General features: G+C 31.1%; 1 protein-coding gene across 1 annotated transcript; it reads right to left on the reverse strand.

Moving 5' to 3' along the window:
- Positions 1-4,468: 4,468 nt before the first annotated feature.
- Positions 4,469-11,057, reverse strand: LOC139491343 (uncharacterized). The gene is made up of 4 exons (XM_071278974.1): positions 10,200-11,057; positions 9,083-9,143; positions 6,636-6,724; positions 4,469-5,341 (listed from the first exon to the last, which is right to left on the reverse strand). Exons 1-4 carry the CDS (start codon positions 10,821-10,823, stop codon positions 5,324-5,326), a joined length of 792 nt encoding a protein of 263 aa, XP_071135075.1. The 5' UTR covers positions 10,824-11,057; the 3' UTR covers positions 4,469-5,323.
- Positions 11,058-12,243: the final 1,186 nt, after the last annotated feature.

The following is a 12,243-nucleotide window of genomic DNA, read 5'->3' on the forward strand; positions in this document are numbered from 1 at the left end:
GTTTCCATTCACGTTGTTGCATTTACTCATGAACCATTCAATCTAAGCTTTTCAAATTTTAATATGTTGATACTGATGACAAAATGGAGGTCAAATTTGATATTGACGATTTTCACTTTCACCATTCATCAGTAATTGTTCTTGTGATATTGCCAGATCACAAATAAATATTAATAAATCCGGTTTGCTGTCGTTGTGGCAGCCTCTTGTTTATATTTAGTATGTGTGTATCTTGCAAGGTTCTCATGCCCGTCAGACAGTTTTCATTTTACCTCAACCTCATTTCATGGATCAGTGAACAAAGTTATGTGTTCGTGGTGAAGTTCAAATATCAGATACTATAAGCAATAGATCTACTACATTTAGTTTATGGAATAATTGTAAGGTGTACGGTCAGGTGTTATCTGACCTTGACCTCATTTTCACGGTTCATTGCTCAGTGTTAAGTTTTTGTGTTTTGGTCTACTTTTTTTAAATATAACCAGTAGGTCAACTATATGTGTTGTATGAAAGGATTGTAAAGTGTATATGTCTGTCTGTAAGGTTTCATCTGACCTTGACCTCATTTCATTGGTTTTTTGGTCAAGTTTGTTTCTTAGATAATATAAGCAATAGGTCAACTTTATTTAATGCAGAGATTGATTGTAAGGTGTACATGTATGTCTGGCATGGTTTATTAGAACTTGACCTCATTTTCATGGTTCATTAGTCAATGTTTAGTTTTCTTGGTTCAGTCTGTTTTTTAAAATCTATAAGCAAAGGTCAACTGCATATTAGGTGATTGTAAGGTGTGCATGTATTTCTCGTTCGATTTATGGTAGACCTTGATCTCATTTTTCTTGGACCATGTTAAGTTTATGTGATACTTGTGATAAAGCTTTATATGTAGAACTACCAACATAAAATCAATGGTTAGTAAAGAAGGCGAATGATTTCAGCGTGTGCACTCTTGTTCTCATTGTGGAAGGCCGTACGGTTATCTATAATCGCTTACATCCACTTTATTTGAAGTCATCTTCCTAATTTTTTGCCATTAATGTAAAATTTTTATTAAAGGTCATGAAACGAAATAACAGTCAGGGACGTCAGTATAGTGCAGGGAAAGCGCTAGGAGATGACTTGCGTGATTTGATAGTTCATGAACTTAAAGAAAGTGGCGTCCATGTTGGAAATTCGATACCTAAAGGAATTGCGCCGAAAGTAGCCGAGAAATATAAAATTACTAAACAAACTGTGCATAATATCTGGAAAAAGTATAATGAAGATTTATCTGTAAGTAGAAGACCGTGTGCCGGTGGTCGCCCACGGAAATATGGGATTGATGAGATAGAGTTCGTCAATGTTTTGAAAACAGAAAGACCTTCCGTTGAACAGAACACTTTAAGAGACCAGCTCCTGCAGTATTCTGCCATTAGCAGCATCTCTACAAGTACAGTATCAAGAATAATAACAAATGACCTAAAAATGACGTATAAGCGTATTACACATTACAAGAAGAATAGATTTACGGTACGAAACCTTCAATACACTCAACAGTTTTTAAATTATGTCAGTAATAAAGATCCCTTCACCCTAAAGTTTATGGACGAAATGGGAGTTAAGCTTGTGGACGGACAGCCAGTGTATGGACATTCAAGGAAAGGAACTCCATGCGTAGAAATTACAAGATATGACCCTCATGCAAATTTCAGAGCTAGCTTAATTATTGGTATAACAGGTGTTAAATACGTGAAAATTATTGAAGGGGCGTCAGACAGTGGTGAATATTTACAGTTTATAGGGGAAGCGTCACAGAGTTATACAAATGACGGTGAAAGTGTTTTTCAGCCAGGAGAATGTTTAGTTGTTGACAATGCGCCGACACACCACAACATGTCTGAAAGAGTTCTACGTAACTGGCTTCCAACAGTAGGAATGGAATACTTATTTTTGCCCGCATACTCTCCAGATTTAAATCCAGCGGAACAATGTTTCCGTAAAGTAAAAAAACTGCTCAAATCGGATAGATTTGGCCCTGTATTACGACAAGATTTAAAAGTCGCAGTTTACAAAGCTTTCAATGAAATAACATTAATGGACACACGATCTTTTTTCAAGGCAACTGAATATATGAACATTTAACATGTTTAAGCTAATATACTTTAAATCCCGAGGTTTCTATCAAAAAGATCAAAGAGAAAAGGTTGCCAAATGTATCACATTTTAATATGTTATTCTATACAAACAATTGGAAAAGTTTGCATACACATGTATATATTCATTTTATTTTATTGGTTTCCTTGTACAGTAGGGAAAATGTAACTGATAAGGCTATTTAGAAAAAAACATATTATAGTTTGGGAACAACCATTTTAACTTCAAGGGAGGGGGTGTGGTTTTTTTCCGAGTCAGAAAATTTATTTAGTTTTTCGACACTACCAATCAATTTTTTTTCTTTAAAAATTTAACACTATTGGGTATGGGGAAATATGAATTTAGATATATTTTTTGTCATCATTTTGCTTGACCACAATATTTTTTCCCCATCAAATTGGGGATCAGAGTATTTGTTAAGGAAAAATCCATACCCTCCTTTTTTAAGTTAATGGTCGTTCCCTTAAAATACAAATGTTGAAATTGGGTCATAGTCATTTACTATTAAATCAATCTTTCAGTTAGAATATATTAGATCAGATAAGAAGTAGTTATATAAAATTAAACATACATTTTCTTTAATGTAGACTTTTTCTCGGAGATTGATTCCTTGTGAATAGTTTTTGAATTAAAGACTTAATTGACACAGTCGTATATTGTTGGTTTTATTTTGTTTTGTATAAAATTGATTCTGAAAAATATGAAAAAAACACCACTTTCCAAGGTTGGGAGAGGGTTGGGCGCTTTCAAATGTTTAACCCCACCACATTCGTATTGTGCCTATTCCTGCAGTTCAATGGTTGTCTTTTGCTCATAATAAAATAATTGTCATGATTTACACAACGTTACTTTTTCCAATATAAACATTTCCCTTTTTCCCCCTTTTTTTTTATTAGTTTACAACATTTTAACAGAAACCACCTTGTGACTTCGAAATTAAGTAGACCATAAAGCGATGTTCATTATCTTTCTTATGTTGTATACGTTTAATTAAGTCATTTTGCGTCATGAATTGGTATTGATGCCATATTGTATGTTTTTAATATGAAGAAAGGGGTAGTCCGGTTGACCTATACGTCAATGAGACACAGAAAAAAAACCGACAACAAATAAAATGGAGCCACATTCATTCTTCAACAAAAGAATAAATCACAAGAATAATAATATATGAAAACACTTATTTTTTTATTATTTAATGATATTAGCTATAAACATTATTCACTTAAAAATGAAACTTGTATGTGATGGTATAAAAATCATTAAAAACAAATTCCTTTAAAGCTTTGTGAAAAGAAAGTTTAATTTTATGTATCGAAATGTGTAACAAGTGATTATTTAAATCCCCACTGGAAGGCCTCTGATAGACTGAGTGAGCATAAAATCATCGCCAATGACAAACTTGTTATAGGTAAATTTTTCAGTTCAATTAGTAACAAACGTTTTACTTGTCGACCACACTGTTATGAATTTTGTTCTATATACAACTTCTATTTACAACGTCCACCAATAAGTATTATCACCTTGTATGTCTGCAACTAACCACAATATCACATTGACACAATTACACTTGCACAAACCTTTCAATGCACAAAGAATATATATATACATATATTAACACAGCTGAACTCACGCACTAACTATCCCTATGAGTTCCAACACAATGAATATTCTCCAAACTGGTAATATTTAGCACAGTGCACTTTCACTAATACACTTTTACAATATTACAACTTGCAACACCAGCAAGTATGCAACTTGTATTCTCACCAATACAAATCTATGAAGTATTCACACTTCCACATATTACAACTTGCAACACCAGCAAGTATACACCTTGTATTCTCATTAATAAAATAACTTATTATATATATATATAAGTTTCACTTTATACATTGTATCACAGTCACTATTGCAATATCCACATATAAATCCGAACACTATTTATATATATCCTTTGGAATCACTTTATTCACTCTACTTACCAGGAAAATAATCCCCGATGTTTGAAGTCAGATTCAAAACAAACCGGACATATACATAATATAGTTAATTGCTATTGATAAGTATTGCAATGTGCATTGTATTTAAATGTAATATCAGTATTTAGTTCTATTATAATCTTAAATCAATCTTTATTCTATCTTATTTTTGAGATATAGTTTTTCAAATGTGACGTCATTTTTTGTGCTCTTTCAGAAATTGAAATGTGACGTAATTTTTGATGCCAAGAAGATCTACATTAAATTACACCTTATATCGTACAAGCTCTGAATTATAATACATAAACATTTGTAATGTCGTGTTTAGCTATAAAAACCAAATGAAAAAGAACAAGTTATTTAAAGTAATATTAAATGTTCAGTTAGTAAAAAAGGAATAAAACATTAATTTGCTTTGGCCTTGGGAGATATGCAGATTTCTTCACCTTCGGAAATTTAAAATGCTCACGGACATTTCCCTCGTGAAATATTAATTGTCTTGGATAAAACGAATCTTCATAGCTCCCTCATGCACGAAAATTAATGTGAAAAATCCTTCTGATTTTTATATATATTTGAATTGTGATATATTTGATTTGCTTTTCCAATGATAAATTAAAATCTTTTGAGATTGAGCATAACCTTTTTAAAAAAAGTTTGACTAATTGCTAAAGAAACGATATTACATAAAAATGTCCTTGATCTCTATGTATGATAAAATTCAATCACTAGATACCCAACAGAGATTGTATTTTCCTCTGTCAATAAGAGAAAAAAAATAAATGACAATATTAGCGTAACTAAGTTATGGAGATTGTATACTATACAAACATTTATTATTTGTAACTTCAGTTCATATATCATGTATATGGTCTGTTTAATTCTCCATTAGCTAAATATAACCAAACCTTTCGGAATTTTTGTTTTTCAATGCTATTCATTTTCGTTACATATTTGGGCTTTTAAACTGTTTTAATGCAGTGTCACTAATGCGTCTTTTACAGACGCAACGTTCGTCTGGAATCTATGATGGGTTTATTTCTGAAGATTATACGTCTGCGTTTTATCTAAAGGCAATGGCCGTTTGAAGATATGACCAAGACTTCTCTTGAATTTTTTACAAAATAATAGATACATGATTAGTTGATATGAATTCCTGGTTTCCTAACTTCACAATTCTCAAAAGACTTTGCTGACTGCATCTGATACTATTAATTCGATTCTGATACCTGAAAAAAATAACACCTTTTTTAGAAATTGGAGGCATGCGAGGGATATTTTTTTAAAGTGTATGAGGGCTATGAATTTAATTATTCATTCATTTTTGTTATTATATCATTTTAAATTCGCTTGATATCATTCATGTGGTTCATATGCTACATATACACTACTCCGTTGGTAAACTTGAAATTCATTAAAGCATGATTAGTCATTTTTTTTACTATTATGTTCTATTTATGTTAAACAAAATGCACTCAAGTGTTCTACATGTATTTTGTATCGAAAGACATAATTTAAAATGGACTTTGAAGTAATCATATATATAATCGTGAGAGTAACTTTCGACAACAGTTAAATCTTATCGATGAAAAAGATTATCGCTAATATGCATAAAACATTTGTCAAAATGATGCTCATGAAAGTCTTTGAGTTGCAAAACCTTTTAATTTAAATATGATCTACATATCTAAAGATAATTAAATTGGATCGGTCAATTAGAAATTTTTTCACTTAATTTACACTTCGATAAACCATATTATCGAAACAACTTTCAATGTGATCTATTCATGCGCTATATACATGCATGTTATCTAGGGGTTCTAAGCGAATTGAAATTGAAAACCAAATTAATATTTGGTTGAGCAAGAACCGAAGCAAGAAAAAGGCATGACATTTCAATAAAATAAAATCCCCAAAATAGTATGATAAATCTTATCGAGTTACTGTCATGACAAAAATGCCATGATACAAATAAAAACTCCCAATCTTCGTGTTATTTCGTTATTTGTTCGCTTCAAATTCCGAAAATATCTCATCAAAAGATCGTTTTTGGAATAAATATATGTGCCATCACATTTTCGATAATATTGTATTATAATCGCACATACATGTAGTCAATATGGCGGCTTACTCTTTAGTAACGACCAGTCTATTGAGAATTTAATAGTAAATATAAGCCAATGAATAAAAACATATCAATTAAAATTGCAAATGTTCTGCTAAGAATTGAAATGATTACTCACCAACTGAATAAAAGTCCGAAGGATGAATTCTTCGGACTTTTATTCAGTTTGTTAGTTAATCGCTTTAATTTACACACCAATAACCGCTAGAAAAAACTGTTAAATCATATATTAAACATCTCATTATGTCCAGTGTGTAGACAATTTGTATACAAAAGTACTTTTCTTAATTTTCAAAATATTGTTATAATTCTTGTTTGTACGATCAACAAATTTTCACAGGTGTGAATCATTTATATAGAAAATTTATATATGATGTATAAGAGTTATAAAATGTTACCCAATCTGATGATGTATCTAAATTGGACATTGCAACTGGTTCTGGGACAAAATCAGAAGACTTTTCCACTTCAGATGAATTTTCCATATCTAATAATAAAAGACATGTTTTAAATGTATTGAGTGAGGAAACCTGTATGGAACAAGATACGTTTGCATACTTGCAATGAACCGTGTGTAAATGCATGCATATTTCGATTTACCAAACGAAGATAAATGGATGCAGTTGCGTCGACAATATTTAAAGTAAACATAAACTTTGTAAATTTTGACACCGGACAAACAGCTAAAGACGTTCTTATATGATGTGTTTACAACTACGACTATATTACAAACTTGGTTCGTCTGAGTGTTATTGAATCTAGTATATCAATGATACTAATAAATCATACGATGTATCAAACTTTTCATTATCAAACCTGTTCATCACACATATTAATTTTTTTTCTGTATCCATATTAATTGCATAAATATAACATTAGCTGTTGTTGAAAACATTTTTATAATTTTTATAAATTTTTATTAACTTTTTTCTGTCAGAAAAGGATCTATTTACCGGTCACTGTTGACAGTTTTATATATGTCAATATAGAATTAAAGACGGTTTGGCATGTTATCATAAATTTCCCGATGAAATACGTTCCTGTTTCTAAAAAGACGTTTTAAATAAAAGGAAAGAAAAATCACCATTCGATTGTTCATGTCACGCTACAGAGTTTGGAACGTCGTCAGTGATTTTAAAGGTTTCTCATGCTATATTTTAGTGTTTTTATTGTTTTTTTTAAAATCTGGTATAAATGATCTCTTAAGGTAGCACAATACAAAGATTTTATAACTCAAACTCCCAAGTTTTAAAATGCTGTAACTTTCTTAATAATGCTTGAAAATTTATAAAAGTGGTAGTTTTGGATAGCTAACAGATTACTCTTTCAAATTAATGGAATGTTAGTATTATGCAACAATTATGTAACCAATTATAATGTTAACTTAGTCTAAAATATTTTTTACCAAATTTCCACTTTCAAATGAAATTAGCTGCTGCATAGGTATCCCTAGAGGGTTGATTTTATTATATGTTGTTCCTATGGCCATTATCTACAAAAGGGTGTCTCAGATTTCAGATAGAATGTATAGAAAAAATTTTACACCTAATTAAACATTATCTTCTTTTACGTGGTTAGGATGTTTACACTAATTAGAGATTTATGAGAGAATGGAACACCATAGAGACAATCTGAGACACCCTTTTGAAGCCCATGATGTGTTGATTAAGATTTCGTTAAAATTTTCTGTATAGTTGAAGAGATGATAGAGCTAAATTCATTCAAGTGAACTTACCCAGATTTTGCCACTAATTACATAATAATTGATTACATAATGATTGCATAATAAAAAATATTGCATTCATTTAAAAGATTAATCTTTTATCTATCTATATATACCTCTTTTATTATTTTCTATGCATTCATAAGAAAGTTACAGCATTTCAAAGGTTAGTGATCGGAAGTAAAAAAATCTTTGTATTGTGCTACCTTAAATAATTTTAAAGAGGGACGAACGATACCAGAAGGAGAGTCAAACTCATAGATAGAAAATAAACTGACAACACCTTAGCTAAAATAAAAAGACAAACAGACAAATAATAGTACAGATGACACAACATAAACTTTAGAAAACTAAAGACTAAGCAACACGAACTTCACCAAGAACTTGGTTTGATCTCAGGAGATCCAGAAGCGTAGGCAGATCCTTCTCCACATGTGGCACCTGTCGTGTTGCTTATGGTACTACAAATCCGGTAATTAGTCTAATTCGGTAGATCACATTCGTGAAAAGGGAAGGGTATTGTACTTACTACATGAGGAACATATCCGATATCATCTGTGAAACAGTTATTCAATAACGGTGAACCAACTCGTGATGGCGTCCGTAAAATTTACGAAGGGATGATTTCAACTTCACCATTTGGAACTCTTGTCTTAATAGCTTCCTTGTGAGGAGCAATTCTCTATCAAGAAAATCATGATAGGAAATACAAGCCCGGGAATATCGTATCAATTTGGAGATATATACTTCGTATGCAGGCGCTGCTGAAATGTTGCTACATAGAAATGGTAAGTGCACAATTGGGAATCTGAAATCATCTCTTTTATCGTAAAGTTTTGTTTTCAACCGACCCTCATTTTCAATTTCTAGATGTAAGTCAAGATATAAGGCAGACTTTGCTGTATCTGTAGTATCCTTTATCTGTATGATTCTATACTTTTGGCTATTTATAGTTTGATATATTGTATAAACTTCTTTTTATTGTTGAATACTACATTTACCGTCTATTGATGGCATTTGTTATTTGTTTTCTAGCAGGTTCTTTTTGTCGACGGGTTGCTATTTCATTTGCGTATAAACCACACATACGGCATAATAATAGGCTCATAGTATACATTTTACCTTTCTGTTGCATTCTTTCTTCCACATTAACATTTCTATGATCTATAACCACCGATCTGTGCTGTAATATGAAATCAAATAAAAAGTAATTTCACAAAAATACTGAACTCCGATGAAAATCCTTAACGGAAAGTCCCTCATCAAGTTGCAATATAAAAAGATCAGGTAACAACTGTCAAATAACTAAATTGGTACTGACATTTTACCAAATAGAAAATGGTGAATTGAACCTGGTTAACCTCTGAATCTCTCACTTGTATGACAGTCGCATCAAATATCCATTATATTAACAACGATGTGCGAACAATACAAACAGATAAATAGGTAAAAATGTCAAAAATAGGGTACAGCATTGTCCACAATGTGTTATAATGTTGACCACTATAAAACATAACATATGTATATATAAAAAAAATAACAACAGAGGTATAAAAACAAAGCACATCGGTAAAACAACCATTTTTTTTAAAGTCAAAATGATGTTCGGGTCGACATATGAGTCTCTTTCAAATTACTATCGTTGAATAATTGTTATTTATCGCTATTTTGTGCATTTTTCTTTTGATGTTTTTTTGTGATAATTTTCATATCATGCCTCTCGCTTGAGATGGAAAAATTATCGCTAGAAACTAAGGAGGCCACGTGGCGTTGCTAACGAAATTGACATGAAATCGACAACGTCGTCATAGATAAAATAGCGATAAACAGATTATCATTGGTCATCTCAACTCGATTGCTTTTCTCACTTTTGAGATGATCAACGATAATCTATAATTATAGCAGTTTCCGTTGAACTATCATATGCACATCAAGTTAGATTCTATATTTGACGCACCATTCCTAAAATATATATTCAAACCAAATAGTGTTACTACTTGCACGTATGTGTTAATATGATTTTAAAGACACATACATAAGGACTGAAAAGTTCATAGAAAGAAACGGAACAAAACAAATACACAAAAACGTTTAGAGGTTAATATATAATAAAAGTATTATCATGCAGCTGCAGAACGCTATCTTCAATACATTTCAAAAAGATTTTAAAAAATCTTCATCAATATTAAGTTTTCCAGGTAATAATATACAATGTATATGTTTGTTATTTCATTCTTACCTCTTGTATTTCACCAGCTTCAAACGCTTGATTATTTTCACTTGAACCATATTGATTGCTTTTTTCCTCGTCGGAACAACAGTTTTTCATCAGCACAATTAAATTCAGCACTATATCGGTACATAAAACCGCAGTAGCCGCAATAGTAAATTTTGTTAAATCCCAATCTGCTAAAATAAAACTATAAAGCAACACCGCTGTGTCGAAAATGACATCCAAACATTTGTATACCATCATAAACTTTTGATATTTTAAGACTTTATATTCGGCTTTAGGATCGTCCACATTACTTGAAAACCGTGAAAGTCTGTATACTAGAGAAAAAGTTATAAACGCATAAAAGCATACTGCGAAAATTACGATTGAACAAAATAGCAGGAACCCGCCTTCTCCTTCGTCCTTAGTTTTTCTGTTGACAAAACAAACAATTAGAAATAATGCTATGTTGATCAAATATCCAATTCCTAGCCGAAGTAGTAAGATCCTTACTTTTTTAGTTAATGTTTTTGTTTCCTTTTGATTTTGATGTTTTGTTCCTAAATAATGTACAAATCTGTCATAATTACTAAGCATGAATGAACATAATAAATCTACATAAAATGCACAGATACGCCCGCAACACATCGCTACTATCCAAATAGAACAGATCTAAAATCAAACAGCATACATATTCCACAACTGATTCCGAATAATTAATATTCCTCTTTGGTGGATTTCACTGTCCCGTCTGTCGTGTAAGTGTAAGTTCTTTATACTCAATGAAATACAAAATATAACTTGAAACGGTACAAATAATGTAAGAAATGTGTCCCTTTAAATACCACGACAACGAAACGATTCACTGCTATTACACCTATCGAGACATTTTGTAAATATTAATATTGTGACCCAGTTAAATGAACAAGTGATATTATCAAGTATCGTTTTTCTTGGTATTATGTGGACTTTTTTTCATCCTTGAAAGATAAACAGGTATTTAATATTTAAATGTTTGTACGTATACACTCGGAACACTCGCTGTTATAGATGTGCATACTATTATTGACCCGAAAAGTCGTTGGATATTGTTGTAAAAATGTGTTTTTCGGAAGATTATTTGGATATTTCGTGTGCAGTTCTTCTTTCGTTATATGAAATCCTGAAGTCTCCAAATGATAGAATAGAAGAGAAAAAGTTGAAAGTTCTAATGATCCGTACTGCAATGGGATTATTGATTAATGTTTGTGGATTTCTTGTGGTATGTGGAATAAACCGAACTGGCTATAGAGAAAGTGGATTATCCGTTACGATGTTCAGTATAATATTGTTGTATAACGTCTTTTTCTATGGTGTAATGACATTTGCTTTATTGAAAGGATTTTCCTCCATAAGTACAAGAGAAGATTGGTTTAGATATTTTAAAAGCTTTATTACTGTTTACCGAATAATGGACATTATCTTCGACATTCTGCTGTTTATATACAATCTGTTTGCTGACCGTTGGAGATTTCAATTTACAACAAATTTGATGATACCTGTTATTGTTTTTGATATTGTCTTAAATTTAATTTCGTTTGGAATTTATTTTAGGAAATCTAGATACCAAAATCATAATGCCTGACATTGTTTTCAGACATATTTACAGTTAATTGTTAAACAAAATATCACTGCACATGCACAGATGTGGAACAAGGATTTCAAAAAAATGTTATGAGTACAGTAATCAAAAAGTATGCTCATGTACCATATATATAGCTCCGTAAGGAGGATACCGGGCCCACTGTTATTCTGCCCCAAAATCTGCTCATGATGTATACTTTTTTTATTGGAATGCGTATCGAGCAAACAAATATGAAAATGTATATTATTAAGATCAATTTTATGAAGATTTACTATCAACAATTTTTTAAAACATTATTTCTCAAACTCAATAATTTGTTCAGGAAAATTTTTATAGAAAGAACAATTTTATTATATTAATTATCATAGTGATGAAAATTGTTGCTTTCAATATAATCAAAAGTTTTATATTTTTTAGTTGTTGTTGTTGGTGTTGTTGCCAATC

This window comes from Mytilus edulis, chromosome 10 (genome assembly GCF_963676685.1).
Source record: "Mytilus edulis chromosome 10, xbMytEdul2.2, whole genome shotgun sequence".
Lineage (NCBI taxonomy): Eukaryota > Metazoa > Mollusca > Bivalvia > Mytilida > Mytilidae > Mytilus > Mytilus edulis.

Bases quoted from the DNA above. Each gene is read 5' to 3' on its own strand.
- LOC139491343 (XM_071278974.1), bottom strand. From the start codon at position 10,823: ATGTGTTGCGGGCGTATCTGTGCATTTTATGTAGATTTATTATGTTCA. The intron at 9,144-10,199 runs GTAAGAATGAAA...TTCATATTACAG, and splicing joins AAGCTGGTGAAATACAAGAG to CACAGATCGGTGGTTATAGA. The intron at 6,725-9,082 runs GTAAAATGTATA...TTTTATTATTAG, and splicing joins AGAAAGAATGCAACAGAAAG to ATATGGAAAATTCATCTGAA.